At 47.7% G+C, this 26,170-nt stretch overlaps 1 protein-coding gene across 5 annotated transcripts in view; it reads right to left on the bottom strand.

The window, feature by feature from the left end:
• LOC149369568 (arginine kinase-like) overlaps positions 1–26,170 on the bottom strand; it is an 81,831-nt gene that overhangs the window by 11,973 nt on the left and 43,688 nt on the right. For 3 of the 5 annotated variants that reach the window (XM_089558896.1, XM_089558885.1, XM_089558884.1), the window contains 3 exons: positions 16,248–16,486; positions 2,250–2,476; positions 385–711 (listed from right to left, as the gene is read on the bottom strand). In XM_089558896.1, the coding sequence (XP_089415022.1) occupies positions 385–711; positions 2,250–2,476; positions 16,248–16,486 (793 nt within the window). Of the gene's footprint in view, positions 1–384; positions 712–2,249; positions 2,477–16,247; positions 16,487–22,230; positions 22,388–24,653; positions 24,673–26,170 lie in introns of those variants that run through there. The other 2 variants (XM_089558889.1, XM_089558901.1) reach the window with 2 other exon arrangements.

Raw genomic sequence — 26,170 nt, 5'->3', positions numbered from 1 at the left:
CGCAAACAAAATTAGACAGAGGAAGAAGTGCTTCCTCGCCATGCATCGGTACAGAAGGGCATTTTTGAAAGTATTGAGCAGTCAATGCCTTTTGTGGATTAGACAGGACCTACGTGCGACCATCGCCATAAACCAGGAATTTCTAAACACTCAGTGCAGCAAGAGTTGTGTAATTGCCACAAAAGGCGGGGCCGTTGAGTTGCACACAGGCCGCCACTGAGAAGTGCCGAGTGGAGAGGCTGTTCGGGATTTTGAAATGGCAATAAATGATCTTATGCAGAATATAAGGGGCGTGGGCCTAAGAAGACAACTGCTCGCGTGCATTACAAAGGGTCTGGCTGTGTCTTAAGGGCGGTCTTCGCCGGTGGCAGGGCGGACACCCACCTGCTTGAGGTCGCCTCCCTGCTGCATGGAGATGATGCGCAGGTGGTCCTCCTCGTTGCACCACACCAGGAAGGTCTTGTTGTCGTTGTGGTAGATGCCCCGACCGGTGGGCCAGTAGCGGCATGCGTTGGCAGCCTGCAGGAAGCGGTCGCCCTCCTTGAACAGGAAGTGGTCGTCGATGAGCTGCTGCTGCGTCTTCTTGTCCATGCCCGTGAGGGGGTAGTAGGTGCCCTTAAGCTCTCCGCTCATGGCCTTGAGCGCCGAGCTGACCTTCTCCTCCATCTCCTTGTACTGGGCCTCGGTCAAGCACGGGTTGAACGGGTAGCCCTGCAAAGGTCGGAAACAGGAGGCATATGTGTACGGGAAAGACGTCGCCGTGATTGCACGCAACTCATATTAAGGCGAAAGCCTTTAATGGCTCATTCTCCCGTCCGTCCGGCGTTACATCCACCGCCTGGGGTGACTCATCGACGAGCGCAGCTGCCACAAGGTGACGTCATCTTCGTCGACGTGGAGCTGTCGGCGCGGCGGCGTCGAGCGCTGCTCCGTCGTCAGTCGCTGCAGCTAGTGGAGGAGAATGGCTCCCAAGCGGTGCAGCCGTAACAAACATAGGCAGTCATTGGCAGTCGAAGTAGCGCGACAAAGGCTTTCGCCTAGCGAACTTTAGGCTGCCAAAGTGCCCCATAGTTTTTTTTTGAGCAATTGCGATGGTTCATGTTGAAGAACCTAATAGGAATACCATTAACTTTACCCAGCAGTACACAGAGCAGCGTCGTTGCAATGTCGTCGCGCCCAGGCAGGGCCGGAGCCAGAGAACTTTTTGCTCCCGGAGTGGTTGGTACTAAAGCAGAGTGTTAGGGTTGCTAATACAGTCTCTGAGAACTGAGGTCACATTGTCATATTAGTAGCATTATTTCTGCCATGTTTTTATTGAATAGAGCATCACATGGTGTCATGGTATCCTTGCAGCTTCCGGCTAAGCCTCGATGTGTCAGCATACGGCAGCAGTAATGCTCGCAAGCCAAACCGAAGCCCTGTAAGACGTATCTAAAAAGTTCACATTTCTGCGAACACGTGGATGATTTGAATAAAAAGCTTCACTCACTGTCGCGACGACATGACCGCTACGCCCTTCCTCCCTATTGCAAATTACACCACATTGCCGTCATTTCGGAGATAGCTTCCGATCTGCTGAAAAACTGAAACTGTCAACCAGAGACAACCGTTCAAAAGCACGAACGCGCTATGGAGTGATTTCCTTTGAAGGCAGCGGTTCTCGCAAAGCGACGAAATAATGTATCTTTTTTTCTTCTAGCAGATAACTCGTCTGTGCAAGCTGCTGCAGTTCGCACCAGCCAGACCTCCAGTTTGAACCTCCAGACCGCAGGAGGGATTGTGCACGCTGATTCTTCCGGTAAACGCACCGTTGCTGAACCTTCTGAACCTTTGTGCACTTGTAAGAAGAATTAGATATCCAGAGAAATACCTCCCGATAGGCTGGTGGCACTGTCTTGCTAAAAGACGGAGGCGATGAAATGCAGTGGATGATTGAGGATCGCTAGAGGCGAAATGCAATAGTTCGGATAGAGATGAGCATGAAGGAAACTAGCGTTTAGTAGTAACGAAAGATGCTTTACGGCATTTACTGGCGTACGAAAAGTAGTCAGCAAGTAGACCAAGTAGCCACGGAAGATCTAACCTGCGAGAGAGAAACTTGGCTGGTGGTGACGTGTTGCAGTACATTTAGGCGGTACTCTATCGTTATGAACACAAAATGGCCCATATCTTTAGTAGGAAGAACGTGGCCTGCTCTGTCGGCCTTTCAAGTTGTCGCTTTCTCCGCGAACGCAGTCATCGGTGCTCACCTGGAGAGAGCGTCCGCAGCGCACCCTGGTGGAGACGACGAACTTGTTCTGCGGGTCCAAGTCGACTAGGGTGTTCATGTCCCCGAAATCGGTGGGCGGGTGCTTGTCGGTGGACTTGAAGCCCCCGTGGTAGTCCTCGATCACAGGGTTGAACAGGTCGGCGAACAGGGTGTACGCCTCGGCATCCGGCGCATACAGGCCGACGCCGCTGTCGAGGTTCTCCACGCCTGCATCAATCAATCAATCAATCAATCAATCAATCAATCAATCAATCAATCAATCAATCAATCAATCAATCAATCAATCAATCAATCAATCAATCAATCAATCAATCAATCAATCAATCAATCAATCAATCAATCAATCAATCAATCAATCAATCAATCAATCAATCAATCTAATCGGTCCAAAGAATAAAAATAAATCATGTGAAGATTTATGCTTCAGCCAAGTCAAAGGTAAGCCAAGCCAGAGAAAGTATTTTACGTAGACATCAACGGTTGGCTTGGAGTCCGACATGAAGTAAACAAATGGATCGCAACGCACACAATGTCGACCCCTTCTCCCTTATACACATTATTGAACACCGGTGTGCTGATATTTAAGTGCATTGCATTCCAAGGTAAAGGCTTGTAACTATAATATACCTTTGACCAGTCCCTACTGCGCGTAAGCTGCGCCTTTAGTATTCCTAGTCTAAGCATTGGAATATTAGCCGTCTCGTATAGCTGCAATTTTGGTTCCATGCACTGGCGCCAGCTACGTCACTGTTGTAGGCCACTGTTGTGAAATTTCGCACAACGCCAGAGTGGCAAAGCCGTGTTATGGTGAGCACTGGCTTTCTCCTTGTCAAGAAGAGATACTTTCTATTGCGGGTGCACTTTAAATAGTACAGCCTCACTTCTGGTCCTTGGAAGTCGGCGCTATCAAGGCCTGGCTCTGGCTCCGTCAACACCTGACGTAATGGGGTGAGGGCGCCTTTGTTGTCGCAAAAAGTGCGCGAGTACAATAATGAAGTGACGTAAGGATCAATACCTTCATGCCCTTAAAAATCAAAGGGTGCATCAACCAGGATTATAAGAAAAATAAATCAAGGTTGTCAGGCGTGAATCCAAAGAGTGCAGCAAGTTCTTCCAACAGAGGCGTCTGGGCATCCGGATTTCAGAACGTGTGAAAACATTCGCGGTTTGATGGGGGATTTATATTTCAAAGGTGACAATTCAGGAGTTGTAACCAACCAGAACATGTTTCCTGGGAAAGTGAATTTTGGCATTATTAAATGAATTTTGGCCAATGCTCGCTATGAATTGGGGTATGCACGCTCACAACGACAGCCGTTACTGACAGCCTGCTTTCAGGGAGTCGTTTGCGGAAACAGAAGCGGTCGTGCTTATTTCGCCTTACTACTCACGAAAGGAGTTCATTCAAACAGATGTCAGTGTTCAGCGCATGTTACATACAATGCAATCATTTTACGCTTACCTTATTGCTTCTTTGAGTTTCGTTTTCCGTGCTCGTTGGATTGTTTGTGTTGTTAATTTTTATAGTCGCTTCTTGACTTCTTTTGCGCCATGCCAATTAGGTTACCTTTAAGCCTATTTCATTTGTCATGTACAGATTTATAATACAATCACTGTAATAACTGCTTCACGTTTGCAGGACACTAATCTTTCTCTGGCGTATGTTTGGGGTGCCGAGGGCCTTCAGTCAACTCAATCAACTTTCTGTGCATTAGCTCCACAGAAAGAAGCATGGGATTTGGTAGACGGAGGGCCCCCGTCGAAATTGATTTCTTGGCAGCTGATTGATCAATATAAGATAAAGTCACCAGAAATTGAAAAACATAACAGGATTTAATTCACGACGTTTCGGCTGGAGGACCAGCCTTTTTCGAGTGTATTACAGTATTCGAAACAAGCAGCTTTTATAGCATCCGCGAGGTACAGGAAAATGCGCAAAGTTCAAACAATAGTGATTGGGGGGGGGGGGGGGGGGATGAAAAAAAGGAATCGGTTACAACTTGAAAACTCGATCCCCTAATGTGGATGCAGGTGTTCCGAAGGAGAGAACGACAGAAAATAAAAGCGGGGGAAAGGAGGGGGAAAGGAAAATTTCTTTCCCCGCGACCTCATGGTTTTCTTCGAGGGGCAATTCCCTGTCTTTCTAAGAAAGCCATGGGGGAAAGAAATTTTCCTTTCCCCCGCTTTTATTTCCTGTCGTTATATTATATATATATATATATATATATATATATATATATATATATATATATACACTGGGCGAGCTCCGGCGGCCGCCTCGAGGTCATGTCTGCTTTTGTGAGAATTCGCATTCACAAAAAGCACGCTACTCCTAACGGTCCTTGAAACTCCGACGTCGAGCTGAGTGCACCGCGGGAAATCGGTAGCAGCGACTGCTTCTCTACGTACGAAACATTCGACACTTGCAAGCCGGTACGATCGAACTGGGCGCCAAGGCCAGGCCAAGTTTGCGCGGGGCTGGTCGTTTCGAAGCGCCCCATCGAGCGGAGGCTTCCGTGCAGAGAGCGGTCCACCAATGTGGGACAGAGATCGAAGCGGCCGCGGCGCCGAGTGCACCACGCGAGTCGCATGTCAAGGGCACCGTGCCAGGCTGGCGTGCGTGTGTGTGGACAGCGCGGTCTCAATTCGCGCGTCACGCACCATCATAGCCCTTTGCTGTCCCCGTGGCCGTACGGTGTCGGACCTATCATTGTGTCGACACTGAGCCGCACAGTCGCGACCACTACCGCATTATATTTTTCACGGGACGGAAAAGCTACAGCCGCGCACGCTGACGTTTACGATCTACCTTTCCTGAATGGCATCATCGTAAAGTGAAGGAATTCATGATGGCAGACTTTCGTTTACAGCGATAAATATATTGGTAAATTGGTTTTTGAGGAAAGGAAATGGCGCAGTATCTGTCTCACATATATCGGCGGACACCTGAACCGCGCCGTAAGGGAAGGGAGGAAGCTGGTAGTGAAAAAAGGTGGGTGAGAAAGAGGTGCCGTAGTGGAGGTCTCCGGAATAATTTCGACCACCTGGGGATCTTTAACGTGCGCTGACATCGCACAGCACACGGGCGCCTCTTGCGTTTCGCCTCCATCGAAACGCGGCCGCCGCGGTCGGGTTCGAACCCGGGCACTCCGGCTCGGTAGACGAGCGCCTTACCACTGAGCCACCGCGGCGGGTATATAGCACCGCGTTTTCCTTAGAGCACGGCTTTAAAGTTCGGACGTGGTCGTGACAGGGCATGTGTGTTCAAGTGGCGAACAGTATTGAATTCCGCGTGAGCATAAACTGGTAGCATGTTCTAGAATCATGAACATCACGACAACAGATGTTGAGTTTTTTGCTTTCTTTTTGCGAAAAACTGGCTTCAAGATTAACTAGCAGATCTGTCTTGTGCGAAACCGATAGTAGGGAGTATTGGTACGTCGACATGCTGAAGTTAAGCGCAACAAATCGGACGGGAAAGAGGAACTTCAGTAATGTCCTAACATCTCTGTATACAGCAGGGTACACACCAAACTTGAATACGCCTGTATGGCAGTAAAAAGGAGTAGAAGTCTTTTATTGCACTCTCTTTTATAAAAGATGAGTGTGCTAGAGGATATATTACTACCTTTTTTACGCCTGTCTGTTAAGAGTGTATGCACTGTGCGATGCTTCGTGGCGGAAAACTGACGGTTAATAAATGCCCACTAACGAAAGCGTACATTTTCTGCGCATCGTAGTTTACATTCAGGCCGCCTTCCTTCTCCGAACGTTTATGAAAGCTAAAAAAAAAAAGAAAAAATCCGGCGGTTTGCGAAGAGAGCTGACAGGTGGAAATTTACACGCGACATGCTATCTACGCCTCTGCCAAGTGAGAATAATTTACATATCGCGAACAAAACTCAAACCAAAACCCTAAACGCTTCCATTGAGTCCTAAACTAATGTCCACAAAAAAAACTCGCTACTTTTCAAGCACTGTTGTTTGAAGGACGTCTGCAGCTGCGATATAAACGACTGGCCCTCCAGCCCGTATAGGCACCATCAGGAGAGATTTTATACGCTTTCGAGATTACCCCGCGGGTTCAACGTTCTCATAAGACTTTTTATGAGCCCCGCTTCAGCCGCTGAATAGGCTGCGCGAGCGCATTAGAAAAAGGGCCTCTTTTCTTGGACAGCTAGGGGATAAGAAAGATGAGCGTATTTTGAAACCAGACGAGGTCACGGCCTCATTACAAGCAGATTCGTGGGACGCTGTCCAGCGTTGCGCAGTAACTGAGTTCGCTACGATTGGGAAATTCATAGCAGAGCTCTTATCTTGCGCAACATCTTGTGTGGGCAGAAAACGCACGCACGAAATTCGACTGAATCTTGTCGCTGAATGGATGGGGCGTCTGTGTGCTGGGTTGTTTCGTGTTACTTTCCAGAACTGGCGGGTGCAGACATGTTAGGGTGGGCCGTTGGCGCGGAGCGGAATACGGGGTGGAAAATATTACTACCCTGCTAAGCTTGTCGCTTTCATCGTGTTTAAGCCGGTGGATAGATTTTGGCTATGCGTGCTCCAGAGCACATAAATCGATGTAAATAGCAAGTGATATCAAGCCGGACAGAAGAGGAGTCCTTTCGAGATGCTGCGTTTCTACGCAATGCGTGTGTAAAAGCATTACCGAAGCGTTAAAAGGGGACCATTAAAGCAGCCTTACATTAGCCCTTCCCTTCAAATTTTCGCCATTGCAGCGCAGACCGGCGGAGAACGCTCATGTCCTGCCAAGCAATCACCCACTCATGCATGTCAGATTGCATGGCAGACTGGACGAAATTACGGAAATTCTAGACGCGGCCTCGGCAATCGGGCACTGCACGGAGAGCACAACTTTAGCGTACGCCTGGAACCCATGGTCGAGGATGCCCGGTACACGACAGCACACGAGTCCGCGAGATGCTGATTCATTTCGCAATTAGCTATCGCCAAGAAGCTACAGGTCAACCCGAGAGCACCCGAACAAAACCTACGGCTCAGCGGAGAAGCACGAACAGCGCTATCGCATTCATTCTCATTCAGCGGCAAAATGAGATATGTCCATCTTGGTTGCCGCTACCCTCAACCTTCTTCATCGTTAACTTTATTCCGCCCCACCGCGGTGGCTCAGTGGTTACGGCGCTCGGCTGCTGACCCGAAAGTCGTGGGTTCGATCCCGGCCACGGCGGCTGAATTTCTTGAAGGCGAAATTCTAGAGGCCCGTGTAGTGTGCGATGTCAGTGCACGTTAAAGAACCCCATGTGGCCGAAATTTCCGGAGCCCTTCACTACGGCGTCTCTCATAGCCTTAGTCGCTTTGGGACGTTAAACCCCAATAAACCAACCAAACCTTAACTTTATTCCCGTCTCGCTTATCGCAATGGAGAAAACAGGAACAGATTGCAGATATAGGCGTTTGAAATAGGAAAAATTTTTTATCTAAGGCTTTTCCGTTGTCCCCAGAAATTCCAGGTGGCCAGGAAGCTGCAGGTGGGCGCACCCGAAGCGGCGCTTGCAATGCTCGTAATGCACCCCTCATCCCTTTCCCCCAGTGCCGGGTAGCAAACTGGTTCCAGCTACAGGTTAACCACCCCGCCTTTCCTCCTCCCTCCTTTTACGGCGATACCATTAGAAGGCTCATCAAGGAAAAAATGTTGCGGATCACAAAAAATGCTGATTGGCTAGAGGGAAGGGACATCATGTCCGGTAAAGGCATAAACAGCTTCTTATGCTGTCGCGCCACCAACGCATAATGTAATTACCCCTCTCCGTGAAATTTTTAGAAGCTGCATATGCAAAAGGGTCCTGCTTTTCTCCCCCACCAGGAAGCCTTGTATGCTTACTTGCATTGATGCTACGAATGCATCGCTAATGTCATGAAAGATGGCGGTGATTGAAACACAGAGAAGAAAGACTGAGGGGTCCAAATTACTGTGAAAAGTAAAATTCTCTAACGCTGAAGGAACACGAATACACAGGAGACGATGGACAGGACGGGCGGTAAAAAAACGCTAAAAAGAATAGTCTTCCTGGAGAAACAAGGCTGTTCAGTATTTTTTCTGTGTTATTCATTCTGTAGTGTTGCTGGTAATAGCGAACGCTTATGGAAGGCCCTTACAAATAAAACCCATGCTAAGAACCTCCGATAATTTTGCACCAAAAATTTCCTCGTGAGTTTCGCTTCTTAGCTCTCCTGGCGCTGCAGCTGTTTCTGACGCTGCTGCTGCTCTCGTGTTCAAGGGGCAGCACAACAGGCAGAATCTCTGGCATTCGCGCAGTCTTTGCTGAATAACCGGCATTTGTTTTTTTTTTTACATCGCCCTAGTTTGCTTGTGTATGACAACGCTGACCTTCGACGGACCAGATTAGTTGAATGGAGCAGAGAGCGTAGTGCGGAGCATTGAGAACGAATGCGGGCGCTCTGATCCATCGGCTCGCTGAAAGCTCATCCCGTTCGGCCGCTGGCTCCGAAGTTGCCGTGCGTGTATTGTAAGTTTCGACACTGGCGGATATTTCAGGTTTAGTGCTGCTACCTTGCAGCATGCTACGAAAATAAAAGCAAAAATAAAGAAACTTCGTTTTCGCCGCACTGGCACAGAGAGAGAACTTCGAGAACGAGGCAGCGCATCTGGCGGTGACGGCTCCTCGGTTTAACTCTGAGCGCCGCGGGCGGAAGAGGGGGGGGGGGGGGGGGGTGCGGGAAGAAACAAATATGCAAGAAAAAGAACACGAAAGGGAAGGAGAGCACGACGAGGAGTAAAACAAATCGAATAAAGACGGAGCAAAGTTTGGACAGGAAATGCCCCTGCCACTGCGGATCTTCCGGGGTTCGGAGGAGTCGGTGCCGGGTGGTCGGAGCGGCGCTTATTTTGGTGAAGCCGCCGCCGGCAGAAGTCCTCGAAATAGCCGCGCGTGCTACTCCTGTGCCACTGCGGAGGGCTTGCCCGCTGGCGGGAGCGATATATAAAAGCGCCTGGCCGTTTTTGGCGTGCAACCGAATACCGCGAGTACGTGTGCGCGTGCCTTGGTGGCGAGCGGCGTCTTCTAGCTCCCGGAGAACGTCTTCGATCCCGCTCGTCGTGCACTCGCTCGGTCGTACCGTTTCGCGATGGGTTGTATAGCCAGTGTTTATTATCGATAGCGAAGTGAATTGGATATCAGCGAAAAAGAAATACTGGTGCACCGTACCTACGAAAGACGCTACGATACTTTATATAGCGTGCCACTATACGGCTGTGCCTTATTTCGACAGCCACCGGGGACGTTGAAATGCGAAAAAAAAACTTGATATGCGGGAGCATTTAAATATGAAGCCATCCAGCTACTCTCTAGTGGCATAGTGCTCATTTGAACAATAAAAAACCAAAAAGATATGCGCTGAGTACTCGCGCGCGAGTATGCTAGCATACTTATTTGGAAATACCTTTTCTTTTCTTGTCTGGTTTCACCACAGTGAATGCACGAGAGAGCTGAAGAATATTGCTGACCAGAGCTGCTTTCATAGACAGATAGCTTTCTTACGATGCCAAGCTGCTCACGTTTATTATTTTTTTCTCTCGCCATTTAGCGTTCAGCTGGCCCCAATATGTGCCCGGATGCGCGTACCTGAGCGCTTCCTAGTAACCTAGTTTTGGCATTAAGCAGAGCGTAGAAATATGAAGGAAAAAATTTGGTTTTATTACTTAAATATAGACTTTCTTCTCTTCTAAGTTTCACACTAAGTATTTAGGCATGTATATAGACCCATAAATTCTTGATTGTATCTACCATATTGATCTCTTAATCAGTATTACAAACAAAAGCTTCTCCTTAGGATGAAAGAACTAGAACTCTCTATTTCCCCAATTACATCTGCTTATGTAAAGATGTGTTGTTTGCAAACAGAATTTCTCTGAAATTATTTGTAGTCAGTCCAAAAACAATAGCTGGTCGTTGATCAGCAACTGAGTTGTCGTGTGCGGCTGGTTTAGCTTTATTAACGCAAAATAAAATGAAATTTTCCGCTCAGAATCTTATACGCACTAGCTGGAAGTAACTTTCATATTTATCGTAATCAGCTATTTTCTTTATCAAATACTAATGCTAGTAAACGTCACGATCTCAGTAATCTGTTTCTTTCGTGTAATTATTCGAGTTTCCTGGCAACAGCAGCTGAGCGGGGTTAAGCCTTCCATCAACAAAGTATTACAGTAGCTTTTCACATCATTGTCTGCAAACGTTAGTGCTCATTAAATGGCTACTGTTTTAATTAGTATTTTCTTTCCTGACGTCGTTCCCTTTTTTTTGGCCTTGTTCATGTACCTGACTGAACGCATTTTGAATTTTGGTTTGGCTTTCGCTTTTGATCAAGATAGTAGTAGTAAAAGACTTTTAATCGACCATAATTTACAGGCCGCGCATTTCGACCGCCTGGGCGACCAGAAGCCGCTGTTCTTCCCCTTCAGCGCCAAGCCAGTCGAGCCAGGTGGTGATGGATAGAGAGGGTGGCGGGAAGGAACCCGACTGCTGAGCAGCCGGGCAATAGAAGAGGCTATGGGCCAGGTCCGCATAGATACAGGGGCAGTTGGGACAGGAAGGATCCGATCGATGATCAAGATATAATATGTATTTGGACTCCTACTACTACATGCTTAGGCTGCAAAAATCATTTTTCATCAGTAAAAGGTAGTGCATGAAAAAAAAAGCAAATAACGAGAAAACAACGAGGCGAGGAAAAGTAACGAGCTGTTTCAAGCCTGGTCTTAGGCGCTATCTTTAGCTTCGTCACCGAGGCTAAGTATTCCAATTTGTCCAATTGTGTAAATTTGTCCAATTCCAATTGTGTTGAGATTACTTCTGCTAGGAAGAAACAACAGTCAACGGTTCTCTGAGTGATTTAACTTTGTACATTATTTGTTTAAGTCGCTTCTGCAGATGAAGGCAGCTCACTTTATATTTAAGTATCCACCACGCATGCCATGACGTCATTGTAGTAAGTGCTCAACCTCTGTAACATGATCCGCAGAAGCGGCCTGGATCGAATTCGAGACAACTGAATTGAAGTGATGAGTGTGTTCTTGCGGGTACTGCTAAGTTTTTTGCAGTCACAGTGAGATGAATTATAAAGACGTACAAACATGTTTCTTAATAAGTATACGGTAATTGTGTTTTAGGAACCACTTCGAAAATTTTTCGAACAACAAATAGTGACGTTCTAAAACTGAGCAAAATTCATCATTCATGAATCTAATAAATGGTCTGGCCGCCGCGGTGGCTCAGTGGTTACGGCACTCGGCTGCTGACCCGAAAGACGAGGGTTCGATCCCGACCGGGGCGGCCGAATTTCGATGAAGGCGAAATTCTAGAGGCCCGTGTACTGTGCGATGTCAGTGCACGTTAAAGAACGCCAAGTGGTCGAAATTTCCGGAGCCCTTCACTACGGCGTCTCTCATAGCCTGAGTTGCTTTGGGACGTTAAACCCCAATAAACCAATAAACCAAACTTAATAAATGGTCTGAGAAAACCTGACTGCTCAGCAACCAGCAAATATACGCGGGTGCGATGTCTCTTCAAGTGGATAATACGCTGGTTTCGCATACTGTTAACTTCCAGTTTTACCACTTTTTTCAACATCGATTTCTTTATATGCGATAATACTAACGCCTCGTCTCTCATTGGTCATTTGTAAAAAGCTAGAATGCAACCTGGGTAACAGAACAAATAAAGACGTCGCCGAATTAACCTTTTTTCTTTGCCAGAAGTCTGCGCATAAGAGCCGAAAAAAAAAAAACCAGCTAAAGTATCGCAAACACTGCGCGTGGTGGTCGTCTAGCTTGAGACATCCAGGCTTTTGAGTAGTTGTACAGCAAGTAGGAATCGGGTTTGTCATGAAAACAAACGGGAATCTGACTTGGGGTGCTGCCGTTTTCCATTTCTCTGTCGCACTTCGTGCCGTCTACTTTATTTTTTTTACTTTTTTGCATACAGCACAACCATTGTCCGTAACGAGTGGGTAGCGATAACAAAGCGCCGTATTCTGCCGACAAAGGCCATAGAAAAGGACTTGGAAGAAGGAAAGAGAGAAACAGGAGGAAGAATGCGAAGAATGCAAGCAGAGAAATGATACAATCTATAAGCGGAAAGAAGAAAGCGATGAAGGAACTGCGGAAGGGGCGAGGAGGAAAGAGACTGGAATGGATACTGACATCCAGGGGAATACCAGAGAGTGAAAAGAACATACGGTATGCAGATTGACGCTCGGGATCGGCAGGTTCCTTTACTCTGTCTGGGGTGAGCTTTCTTACAAAAACGGAGTGCTTGCAGCGAACCAAGCTTTACAGGAGGAAACATACTGGCCAGAATTTGCAGACTGACATTATTTGTCATGCCGTTTCTGACATCACGGAACTAAATAAACGAGTTTCTTTAGCCTAAAATATTATCACACGGGCTGTACGCTCTAGGTCCTGCATTTCGTACTGACCGCCATATAGAGATTTTTATGCAACCCAATTCAAGTAGAAAGACGCACGGTGACGTAACCAACGGTATATTTTTGGCAGCAATTACACGCAATTAAGAGCACCTTTATGATACGTTTTCACTATAATACTTCGATAAGAAGTAAAGCGTGTTCTGGAACACATGATTATGTGTTACCGGTAAGACATTTATATTCCGGGCCCCAAAGAGAGCACGCGATTTAAGCATAAAAGAAAATAGAACGACGCGAACTCCTAGCCGCATTTCTAATAGTGCTCTACCAAGCGTCTGGAAATGATATAAGACCAAATGCTGGCTGTGAACAAGCGACCACTTGTCTGCTCGACTGTTCGGATCAGTGACATCGCTGCGAAGAGGTAAGGCTTGCGTGACCGCGTTTGCTGCATCTGCGATAGTACGTCTGGCATCAGCGACTGCGTTCTGCTGAAGCCACACGCAGGGCTCGCTGTGCGTGACTGGAATGCTGTGGATATGCGGAGGTAAGGGAGAACTGTGAAGTAGGTGCGCATATATCCTTGTTGACAGCGCTATCACCTTGCGCCTGTAGTTTGAGCGCTCAGGATCGCTGGGAATAAGTCGCGCATTTGAAGACATTTAGAAATCAATCTCTAAATCCTTTTTTTTTGTTGGGAACAGCACAAGGCATGTCTCTTGCTCACAGACAATATGTGAGCTTCGTCAGTGTAAGACACGTGTGGGGCAAGACAATCCAGACGTGCAAGATTCAAATCAACAGTTCTTACTTTCTTATTGTAAAGCTTGGGTTTTTTATAGAATGGAAAAATTAACCCTTTTAAAGGTGACACTCTACCGGTGCTTTTGAAAGCACTTTTAAAAAAATTTGAATTCAGTGCAGTACTCAGAAGTGAATAATCAACGAATCACGCAACTTTAGGTAGACAACGCAGTGCGGCATACAAGCGTTCTGACGTGCCCCACAAGGCTGCCGACGACATGCATTTTACATAAGAGATTTAACCGAATTTAGTTTCTTTTTGTTCTTTTTTACAGCCAGCGCTCATCCTCAGCCGGTCTCTTTCTCATCGCGTTAGTCCGTTGCACGGGCTTTCTAATTTATTCAGCACTTTTTTTGCTGCTTACGTGCTGCACTTTGTATTCTCAGTGTTTACCGTGAAGGTTCTCCTTTCTCCAAGCTGCGCAATAACATTGTCTGCTCAGAGACTAACACCGTATCTGCGTGCTATCTCTGCAAGAGCTTTGGTTTGTTCTTCAGTGATTTTAAGTTATGCTTTGCGCTGCTTGAATTGCAGGCTTCCCACGGGGTTTAACGCTGGTATGTTCAAAGCTCGTTTGATTGTTGGTACACTCTACTATACTCCACGACTTTATCAAAACTGGCTGCACTGAACTCTTCAAAAGGCTTTGTTACAATCCGCTTGTATTGTTACGGAGAGTCACGGGGCTTTAGATTTACCTAAGCCTGGTGCTATCATGTACGTGGAACGACCCCTTACGGCTACGTGGATTATGACAGCGGTTTTTAAACCGCCTTCCGTTTTAGCGGCTGTTGTGGCCGTATGCACTGCCATTTACACCCAGTTGTTGGTGGTTCTGCCTCTCTACGCATAATATTTTGAAGATCGTTGACTGACAATACCTCATCTGTACTTTCGTGCGTATCGAGTTTCTCATCTCACAATTCTTTACCGGCGTTTTACCGGTTCGTGCGGTAACGGGCGGTAGATGAGAATCATAGGAGGGGACTCCCTGCAGCACATAACTAAATGTGTACTGCATGTCTGTCGTCTCCAAAATTCACGTCGCAGCAAGCGATGCTGCAGCTTGCACGCACGCATGATCCCAGCGCGCCGCGAGCTGTTTGCTGGACCAACATGGGATACCCTCGTAAACATCTGCGGTGAAATCACATGGCGTAGACGAACGTTTTTTTAGGCTCAGTAACGAAGGAAACGAATACTAACTAGCGAGCTTTTTCTTGACAGTTCTGCGAGATGCGTCTCCTGCATGGGGGGCCGAACGCTTGGTGTCCCTAGAAAGCTAAAATAATTTGGTAAATTATAGACGCGCCTAAATTTTCTCAGAACGTTGATTTTTGATTATTAAAAGCTGACTGTCTCGACAGCGTCTGTTTTTCTTGATTTGTCCAAACTTCCGAGTTTATTGGTAGGAATATGTGGCCGGTTGAATACAATGATTTCTATTTTAATGTCAATCTTTTTGGTTTATTTATTTTTCGCTCTCTGTGACTGGCTCATGCGCCGTCAAGCTATGAATTTCTTTTTCATGACTGCTTCAAGCCCAGCGAATGATGGGCTGCGGCGTTGCTTGACGAAATTGCAAAGCGCGAGCAATAGAAAAACAGTGAAGTCTAGAAGGGAACTGTTATAATAAAGTGGGCCAGGATTTGACCCCAAACGAGCTACCCGATTGTCCACAATAACGGGAAAAGAAACGCATGAGCGTGGAGCGGTTGATTGTTCCTCGCCAGCCAACTATTAATAAGCGATGTGGCGACCCGACTGTCACAAGAGAGCGCGAAACGGACGCCCTGCCTTGCCCATGGAAGACCGAATGGGCTAATAAAATAGCGGGTAACGCATCTGTGGTCGACCTTTGATGTTTTTTTGGGGAAAACGCCCTGTACATTTATTTTTGTTTGGTTTTCCTTCTCATTCGTTCGGAGTTTTTTTTTTTTCCTTATTGCGAGGCGTGATACTTCCACCTTTACCTTGGACCAACGTATAATTTCTGTTCGGCCGTAATTCGTGAGGACTTTGTGTTCAGCCTTGCTGCAAGCACCGCTAGCAAAACGGTACGGCCGACGTAACTAACTCCGCCATCTGAGGAGGACATTTGTAGGCCAGCTTTCATCAGTGATAAATGAGCCGATGGTAAGAAGGCTTGGTAGTTGCTTTTCACTGGCATTCATTTTTTCTCTTTCATTTTGCGCTGAAAGCAACGCAGTTCTAAGCGTAGTTTCAAGACAGAAAAACAAAACAAAATATTTTGGCCTGGATACAGGTGAAGAAAAATAACAGATATTTCTTGCTCGAAGAAGCTTTGTCTCATGATTACTTTGTTGAGTCCTTACATTACTTTATGTAATATCCTACACCATTATGTCTTCAACACTAGCGTTGGTTCACTTGCAGGCAGCACAAGTCATCTTCGAAGTAATATACGTCGAACGTTTGCTCTAGAGTGACTGATCTCTGATAGCAACGTCAGACTCATCGAGCGATTTGAAAGCTGCGCAGCATTCACAAATTATTCGTCCACGAGATCGGACTGACGCCCCTATGCTACTGTTCAATCACGATTAAGACCTACATAACAGTTTAGGCTCCAGCCAATAGTGGGTCGGTTGTAAGGGCGGACAGTTTTGCGAACTCAGCCGTTCATTGGTTGGCGGCATTTCTCAAGTGAGGCAGAAAAAAGGGCGAAAATTCCCCGGGTGTATTAGGCGCGGCGAGGGAAAGAGAGGACAGATTGCTCACCAGACTGGATGACGTCAAGGAGGGTGGCGCCCATGGCCGTCTTGCGGGTCTTGAGCTTGTCGAAGACCTCCTTGGTGAGGTACTTCTTGAGGAGGGACTTGCAGTCCTTGGCATCCTGCAGCTTCTTGAAGCCCGCCTCAAGCTTGTCGAGTGTTGCCTGTTCCACCATCTTGTCGGACTTGGATTCCTTCTCCTTCTCCTTGGATGCCTTCGCTTCTTGCTTGCTGTCCGAGGTGACCCTGCGCGAGAAGACGGAGAAGTCAGACCGACTGCTCTGCCTGTACACAAAACCTTACCCGCTTTTTCAGCCGTCTCAGGGGTAGACGTCTAAATGTGCAGATAGCTCTTCCATCACAGTATGATGCACCACACACGTGTTTGCAGTGCATGGACTACTTGAATTCCAAGGTTAAATGAAGATGCTAAACCGTCTGGCGATCTGTCTGCTGTGACGTAACCCGTCAGTGAGTATCTGTGATGACGAGGTGCAACTTATCTAGCACAGTAGGTGAAGAAGTCAAATTTGACGCAAGGAATACAGGAAGCCAAAAATTCTGAACGAAAGTAGTTTTGAGCAGAAAATGCTGATGAACGCAATTCTTTCATATAATGAAAGATTTCACTATAACAATCAATATATCAGCAGATCACCCGACGACAGTCTTGCATTTTTTTCTATTAAGTTTTTGCTATCTTTGTAGTCGTGCAATTATTAGATGCGCAATCGCCTCTGTTCGAACGGCCAAGACGTTGTAGGTCTCCGATTTTGATGTCTTTTGCATCGAAATAAGTATGCATGTCTACGTTTGCACTGCCCTCTCTGAGTTCGCTTCTATTTTTTTCAGCAGCTCTCGAGTCGCTGCTCAGCCGAGAAAAAACAAATTTTGTAAAAGCAACGGAAATTTTCGTAGTGCTTTGAGACAGTAATCTGACTTAACGAGGGCTCCTTTTGTCTTAACGCCATATCTTATCTCCACAGCAACAGTACTTTCTGTACCGCCGTGCAGTTTACTGCAGCCGGGACAAAACTGGCTCTGTGGCGAAGCTCGAAATATTTGCCATCTTTTAGGGGCTGCTTCTTCACTTCGACAGAATATTATAACAAGATTGAATTTTATGCCGTAATATTGAAGTCTCAGCTCTTCATAGAAGTGGAGCAGTGAAGCAGTGTCGACATGTGTTGTATTCGGTGAAACATCGTCTGAGACGTGTCGCGCTCAATGACGGCAGCTTCGAGCAAACCGGGATACACAGAGGAGCAGTGCACGCGGTCGCTGACTCAGTCTACTCGGCCCCAGCCAAGCCCTCCCACATACAAACACAGCATTCGTGACTTTGTGCATGGCCGGCGCTTGCAGAGGAGTTCTCCTGGCTGCGAACTGCACCGTGCCACCAATTGGCCGCGCGGCAGTTGCAACGCCGGCCTTCTCCAGTATTATTCCAGTCTTAATCGTTATGCCTCATCCCACCACCTCTCACGGAGTGAGTATTTGGTAGCAGCCCTCGATTCCACCTCTGACGTATCTTAATGAACAAGCTTATCTCGCGACATGCGGTTATCATAACTCAGGCATTTTTTTTTATTTTGCGAAGAGAGACCTCTACTTGCCTAAAGCGACGAAATGTGGTCTATCTTGGACATAGTTCCTGCTGGCTTCACTACAATGCTCGCTTTAGTCTTATCTAACGGCCTGGATAAACTCGGGAAGTATACTTCCGACGCCTACATACAAAAATTGCAATATCCGTCCAAGTTGCGTGACACAGAGCTGGACTCCTTTGATCGCGAATGCCGCCTCTGTGGCGATATCTGCAATCTACCTGGTGTTTCAGCGAACACTTTTAAAATTTTCAAAAATGGGCTTTTTGGGCTAAAAATAAGGCTTTTGTGGCATAGCCTTACTAGTGTTGGCGAACACCGGAAAGGCGGTGAATTCTCTTTAGTAGTAAGCTGGTTAACTAATTTTTGATAACGAATTTTCTTAACTATTAGAGTTAGGCGCCTAGTTGCAATTGCAGACTTGTAGTCGTTCGTCAGTAATAGCTATATCAGTTTTTAGAGTTTGGAAAGCGCAATTACCCCCGCCGCTGTGGCTCGACAAAATTTGGCTGCATCGGGCGAAAACTCATGAACTTTCGAAAAGCATGGAGGCAAAGCAACCTTGCCAGTGCACGTAACTAGTCGAAAAGGCAAAATTTTGTCTATCTACAGCACCAAGGGTAATAGCGTTTTCGAAATTATAAAAATTGATTTGGCTATTACCAACGACTAGCTACACATTAGCTAGGTTAGCAGCAGCCAGGTTAGCAGTTGGCTAGGTTAGCATTTTTGCAGCACAAGCATGAAGGAGCGCTCAAAGTAGTTGAACACCAATGCAGAACATGTTTTTAACGCTGCTAGGGTGAAATGCTACAAATAGTAAAACAGAACAAGATGAAGACAATTACGGGTGTGGAGAGACGGGACGGGGGCTGGGGCGACGTAGATCTCGTTTCGTCTTTCTGCTGTCCGAGATTGGTTTCGTTTAGTGCTGTTTTACTGGTCATAATATGTGTAACCGGCTAGCCTTAACTGGAAGTCCACTGAAGCAAGATGACATAACCGAGTGCACTGCTCTATAGCTAGCGAAGAACAAAGCGGTTACTTCCGGGAATGAAGAATACGTCCAATGCAACACTCTCCGCAGGATGTACAGCATCTAAACACAAAAAGGAGCCAAGACAAAGCACCACACTCTGATGCGAACAAAGAAAAGATGAAAGAGCAGTTTCTTTTTTTTTTATGCTTGGTATAAAATCAGGTCGATACTGAGAACAGAGTTTCAAGGTCGAGCTTGGAAATATAGGAGAAAGTGTCAAACGGCTCGTGCGCGATCAGGGGACAAGGTGGGCCCGCAGTACATTATCGACGTTTCTTAATGAAAAAGGGGGAGGGGGCGTTGGATAGGTCAATTTGTAGTGAGCTGCGCACGCATTTGCGTTTCAATTAAGGCAGCGTGCTCTTGTGGTTCCGTTGTTTGTACGATTGCGTTTTTGTTTGAGTGTGTGAATCACCGCGCGAGTCTTCCCTCAAAACGAAGCAAAACAACATTTACTGACAGATTCGACTGGTCTCGCTTCGCTGTTGTACGCTGTAGTACGTAGCTAAAGGATTGCATAACACACATCGCCGCAGCTGGACGACTATTAACCAGGTTACTGAAGTGTGTAGAACTTCTCAGCTGACTTACTTTTTTTTCGAAACCTTCTCTACGCGTGTTTAACCTACGTGCTTAGATACGCCAATAACCTGCACTGGTTAAAGAATTCACTCTAAAGCGTGTGTACTGACCACACAAGCTTATTTGTATATTATTTATTGCACTGAAAGCACGCAAGCTACAGGACCAAACCAATTTTTAATACCGTTTTACTGCACGATCAAGAATATCTTTGAAGAAGGCGTAATTCCAAAGGGCCTTCATAGGGCCTCGAAGACGCTGCCACCCTATCGCGCTCAGTATGGCTTAACAAAATAATTTATTGTGGTTAATTCTCTGTATTCGCTTTCTGAACAGTGACCTTTTTTATCGGCTTCGTCTTTTTTTTTCTGACCGGGATTGAGGTGTCCACTAAAAGTAAGGCGGATCCGACGCCTTTCCTTTTGTCGCAACTCTTCCCCGCCTTCCGTTCCCTTTCGCCGATTAAAAAAAAAAACAATTCTCCTCAATACGGTGAGGGCCAGTTCAAATTCGTCATTCTGACATTCGTGAAAGCGGTTATCGCTAATAACAGGTGGGGAGGGGAGTCTTTAACTGCATTATCTAGAAAGCACGAAAGCCCTGTCAAACGCAGGCCAAGGAATGAAGCTGGAATAAATATTTAAAAAAAATTTGCCTGCTATAAGGGAAGGAACAAAGGCGAATAAATACGAGCATTTCAACCGACCTGCTTACTATGCAACGAACGTACCAACTACACTGCACCGACCTCTCCGTTCCGAAAGATTGTACATTTCGGTTTTTTTCCTGGCAAAAACCTTGCTTCTTTAGTTCTTCGCTTCGCGTTCTTCAGTTCTCGTGCCACATTACGCAGTGTCTGCGATTATTTTGTTTCTGCTTTGTAACTTTCCATCACTAACCTACGCATCGTAGAGTAGTAAAGAACCTGTAGAAAAGTAGCTTCCCTTCAGTTTTCGATAAGCTGGGAGTAGAGCAGGGGAAATCGTTCGCATTAACCAAATTGACAGAAGTGGTCGGCGGAATCCCAAGGCCACGGTAACTAATTACGTTAGCTCCCACGGCACTGTGACGGTAAGGGGGAGAGAACGCGGGAAGTAAGCGTGGGCTGAATGAAACCTATTGGCTGCCTCCCCCTCCAGCATCGGGGAGAATGCCGCTGACCGGGCAGAACAGGCTTCTCCCGGACCAACGCAATACTGTATGCGCCGAGGATGAACAAGTAAAGGAAAGATCCTTTGACTGAATCCGACTTCCTGTAATAGCTTCGGCTTATTGGCAGTGCTTGGGTAGTTTGGAGCACTGCTCAGTTAGAATTAGAACTGGTGCTTGAGGTTAATCTGATCCTAATGTAGAGCATGATGGGAGCGGAATTATTCCATTATGAACCTACTGTCGCGGAAAAGAAGTTTCGCTAAGGAGTGTCTTGGCAGTTGTGAAGAAAGAGACAATAAGAAGAACCGGCAGGAAACTCCGGCTATTCAGAGAATGCTGACGATTTTTTTGCGGTGCCGTTGTAACCAGACTGATTTAGTTGCCACGGAGTTAATTACCATCCGGTAGAAGTAATTTGAGTGAATTGAGAGCAGCGAAAAAAGAAAAAGTTGAGTTAGCCATTTCTCGCCGTCTCAGAGTGAAACTGAATGGGCAAGATGAACACGCGATGCCGTTAACCTATACGGGGGTGCTTTACCAGCGTCATATGATGTGAGAGAAGCTTGTATTGCACGGCTACTGAGACCTATCTACCGCGCACTCTGCGAGCAAAGCGGTCGGAGAGCAAGGAGCTTGAAGTAGCGCGCTTAGTTGCAGATTTCGGCGGCAGTTTTAGCTAGCAGAGATAATGCGGCTATCCGGATATTTTTCGCATTTTTCAGTTGGACGAAGCCGTTTTGCAGTGCTAGCGCCATTTTGCAGTTCCGCGTCTCGGATATGAAAAACAAAAATACGCAAAAGCAAGAACAACAGTTACTTTAACAGTTGTCAGCGTCGGCCTACCTCTATGTTCTTCATTAACGCTCGTGGTTACGGCAGCTAGAATATTGGAAAGTGAGTCGTCTCGAAAAGCAAATGAACAGGCATCATCTCATTAGCACTGCTTATCCCTAGAATTGACTTCACCAAATATCTGCATACTTCAATGTGGAATGAAACAGAAGACAAAGCTCTTACGAGGCCGGAAAATGTCCGATAATCTACAAAATTTCAGCGGCAAGAATTTGAAGGCAAACTTTTAAAATACTTTGAGGAACGTGCGGCTACAGTTTATGAAAAGTTCGCCTTCGGTTTCACTTCGGCATGACATTGATGGAAGGTCATGTCCGTTGGGCGACACTTGGTGGTATTCTAGGCTTCGCAGTCGGTATACAAGGTCACACCCCCTGCCCTCGAGTATTTCTGTTCGGAGCAACAGTAGGCAGAGAAGGGTATCTGTAGAAAAACAAAAAGCTGAAAAAAAAAAAGAAACACACCGCCTTTACCCCTGATTCTAATGCTTCTTAAACCTTCTCATGAACGTAGGCTCTTCAACCGCTCCCAGCGCATCCGTCTTCAAACGAGTGTAACTCCCGCGCTCGCATCGATAGCGACGTCAAACACCACCGACGCTCAAAGTCATTTTCCGAGGTATACACCTCCGTGTCTCTGATTAAGGAGAATCAATAGTGTCTGAAAGCGTCGGTCGCCAACGGGGCGAAGTGCAGAAGGAAATGAAATTAAGGGGGGTAAACGAAGCGAGTTGATGAGGAGGACGGTTTGAGACTGACCTCTTCTTGGAGAGCGGATCGAGAAGCGGCTCCTGCGAGTGTGCTGTTTACCCGAACGGTGGGAAGACTGTGAAAGCGCCGGTATTGTCGCGGCTCTGGGGAGAGGAGCGGAGCCTGGGGCCGGGGGGGAGGGAAGCCATCTCGGAGGATCACGGGAAGACACTCTCCCCCTCTTTCGTGCCCTCACCACTCGTTGGTCCGTGCTCTGCAGCCGACACCAGGGAGCTTGGACCGGGGGCACGGCTTGGGTTTTCGCAGTCTGTGGGGAGAGGGAGTTTCGGAGGAGAGCCCGTGCGAGTTTGGGGGGGGGGCAGAGCGGAAGCGCGAGACTCGCCGGGCACTACACGGGGGCGCGAAGGAGCAGTGCTATGCACCGCAGTGGAACAATGGTGGCATACCGGCCGAACGATCCTGCAGTGCATAAAACAAGTTCGCGGGACGTGGCCGTCATTTCAACAGGGCTTCAACTGAGCCAAGCTGGAGACAGTGCTGGATAACGTTCGTGTAAGCGACGTATTCAAGAAATGCGAACAGCTCCACATTGTCCTTTTGGATGTAGGGAAAGGTGCAAAATTTTATTTCCTTCAGTACCTTAGATACGTTTTTTTTCCTTCATTTATCTGGTGGATTTCGGAGCTCGGCCGAGATCAGAAAAGCCGGCATCCAGTGTTTACAAATAACGCCAGATTCTCGCGATCTCCATCCCTACCCTTTCCTGTGAACGCGGCGATAAAAAGGTACCGTTTGTTGCTAGTATTGCGCGCCCAGAAAAGAGCCGGAAACAAACACATTTAAAATATAATGAGGCGCTAAAAAGAAAGGCGAAAGAAGTGCCACAGCAATGTACAGATAACCATTCGGTAGAGTGAGTTGTAATATAACAAAAATAGTGCCCTATCCTCGCCGCCTAAAGTATAGACAAACATACATTAGGTTGGGGCAACCCAAAAAGAAATAAAAATAATAAAGTATCGACAAGCAAAGGGAACAAGGGGCACTCGTCCACAATGTGACGAAAAAACGAAGGACGTGTAGTGCTCTGCTCCGCGCATCGGCCCCTCTTTGCGCCGTGTTGACATTCGCTAATAAAAGCTCGTCATCGGTGGAGAAGCGCTTGTTTTAAACTTGTCCTACACACTCGCCTACTCGAACGGCCCAGCAGGGGGACACCGGAGGAAAGAGCAGCGGGTGAACGAGGGGAGATAGGAAAAACCCCGTGGGCAGCGCGTCTTCACCGCGCCCGTGGCCCAACCGGCGTCAAGATGGCGCCGACAATCGATCCAGCCGTGTGTGTGTCGGCCGCGCTGCCTCAGCGCCGGTGCGGACCCCGGGCCACCCCTCCCGCGCAACGAAGTGGTCTCGCGTGAAACAACCACTTGGCGTCCAGCTTCCGCCGTTTTACACCACCCCTCGTATCGGCGACCGCGCGCAGACCGCCGCGTAGACGCGTCGCGCGTACGCACGGCTTGCCACGGAACGCACGAGCGGCGCGGGAGAAACGGCGAGAGCGCGTCAAACAGCGACGTTAACGACGTGCTAGACAGAAATAAAGAAAGCAAAAAAAAACAAAACAGAAACACGGGTCCGAGGATCACGGTCGCTCCTTGAAATGCGCCCGAAAAATCGATTCCCATGCAGGAGTTGTCCCTTCCCTCTCGGAAGATGCGGAATCTGATGCGGGGCGGATATCGAGCTGAGGGGAGGCGCGCGAAAGATTGTTTGACAACAATCGGGGAGAACGTAGGGAAGGGTGAAGGGGAGGGCGGGGGGGGGGGGGGGTAGAGAAGGGACCGTCTAATAAGGAGTCTATTTTTGGAGAGAAGCTTCGCGCCGATTGCTCCCTAAATTATGTCTGGCAGTGGAAGTAAGGCTGTTTTCTGATCCCCAGTGCTAACAAAAATAGTAACACCGAAATGAAGGTAGACTGGCGTGCAATTCGCCACCCATTTATATATCCAGCATGGAGATGCCATGTGCGGAGACCAGAGGAAAGGAAATAGGGTTCCTCTGCCCAACATGCACTCAAGGTCGCTTTTATATCGATCATGGATGCAGTCAATGTGAGATCGCGGAAGATAACGCAGCAATATTGTGTAGGTATTGATAAAGTACCGCCCATAGGTAGACGCAGATTTCGCGGTAGAGCTGTTCCCTCAAGCTCTTCTGCATGAAGCTGAATGAACGACACAAGCCCAGTTATAAATTCGTCGAAGCGGGAGTTGGTTGCAAGTCGTCGAAGAGTGCCCCAACGCCATCCGAGCACTCCTCGAAGGTCAGTCAGACGAGACAGAAGCCTTCGTCCGCTAGTCTCAGCAGATTCTGAGCTCCGTGCTATTTCCAACAACAATAAATGGAGCAGAAATAGACCGTGCAGAAAAAGGAGGGTGCCGTGCGGAGTGCTTGAAATGCGCACGCAGGCTCACCGGGCGAAGTGGCGGATCGCGGAGTCCAGACCCGCCGGGCGGCCGGCCAACCTCAAAGAGCACCGCCACAGGGCGCAGCGCACCGCAGCCATGCCCGGCGCGAGCCCAGCGTCGGGCGGAAGCGCTGCGTGCTATACTGCGGCAGCGGCGCTGTTCGAATCGCGGCTTCCAGGAGGCGGCGTCTTGCGTATAGCTGTCGACAGGGTTTCGGTCAGAGCTCATAGGCGCTACGTGCGCACTGACGTACTCAACGATCATTTCTTCACGTTGATCCATCGGGCATTCTTTACACGTGCCCTGCGCGGTGGCTCAATAGCCTCGGCACCATCAGGCGATGACAATAGTTTAATAATCTTGGGCTTGGATTTTTAACTAAAACGCCACTTCGAACGGGCTTTGAGAAAATAAAACATACACTTTGCTGGCAGGTTGCTGTCTACTAAAAAGAGCCTTTCATTGCTTCGACGCGATTGTAAGCTGAAATTTATCATATCATTGTCCCTCTTGTGGTTGCTCAACTGGTTTTCCTCGCATGTCCCTTCTCCTAAAGCACATGCATCAACCCAAGCCAGGGAGCTTGCTGATCTCAAGGTCGCGGGATCGAATCCCGGCCGCGCGGCCGCATTTCGATGGCGTCGAAATGCAAGAGCGTCCTCGTGTTGTGCAATGTCAACGCAGGTTAAGAACCCTCGGTGGTGTAAATTGACCCGAAGCTCTCCACTGCGGCGTCCGTCGTAGCCTATGTGTTACTTCGGGATGCTGAGCCTGGTATACCACATATTTGGCACACTGCGCTTCTACTGAATGCACTCCGCCCTGCGCGCAGTTACCGGGGAGGTGTTCGCCTTTTCCTTACAGTATTATCCACAGGCAGCACATGCCATGGTTAACGCGAAAGCTTTCAAAACCCTGTTACGCACAACATCCGGCTTTGGCGTCGTCTGCAATCCGAGCGATAAATAGGGTAGCGTAGGGTGGCCCAGGTAGCTGCTACCCCTGGAGAAGCAGCCTAGGTCACGTGTTCTAGTGGGGTCATCACAACCTGTTCACCGGATTGTGAGATAACCAACCACGCTGACAGGTGGCAGTTAAATTAATGGTGGATCGCGAGAGGTTGCTCGAGAAGAGCTACTACTTGGGTCGCACAAGACCCACAGGTGGCAGCACCTGCCATCTTAGAGCAGTGCCGCGTTCTTTAACCGTAGCACCACTGCGTAAGGAGTGATATGAGGACTCCCAGGGACATATGAATAAGAAGTTAAGAGTGACCAGTTCCGCATATATGGGCATTAAATAATTAACGCTATCGTGTCACATCTTTAAAGCGCAGCTTAAGTGTCCCCTCGAATTTTTATCCTGATTATAGTTTCTGGCAAACAATGAGGTTTTTTTTTTTACTCTAATTTACACTTTCACGCTCACGTTTATTTTTTTTTTCTGGCTGCCACAGGATCAACGTTGTGTACAACCATTACTCCACGTAATGTTTTCTGCATCAATGCCAACACTATCAGCAG

The sequence above is a fragment of the Amblyomma mixtum genome, chromosome 1, assembly GCF_055824585.1.
Source record: "Amblyomma mixtum isolate Tamu chromosome 1, ASM5582458v1, whole genome shotgun sequence".
Taxonomy (NCBI): domain Eukaryota; kingdom Metazoa; phylum Arthropoda; class Arachnida; order Ixodida; family Ixodidae; genus Amblyomma; species Amblyomma mixtum.
The sequence above is the reverse complement of the archived record's forward strand: the minus strand, read 5'-3'. Positions and strand labels throughout refer to the sequence as shown.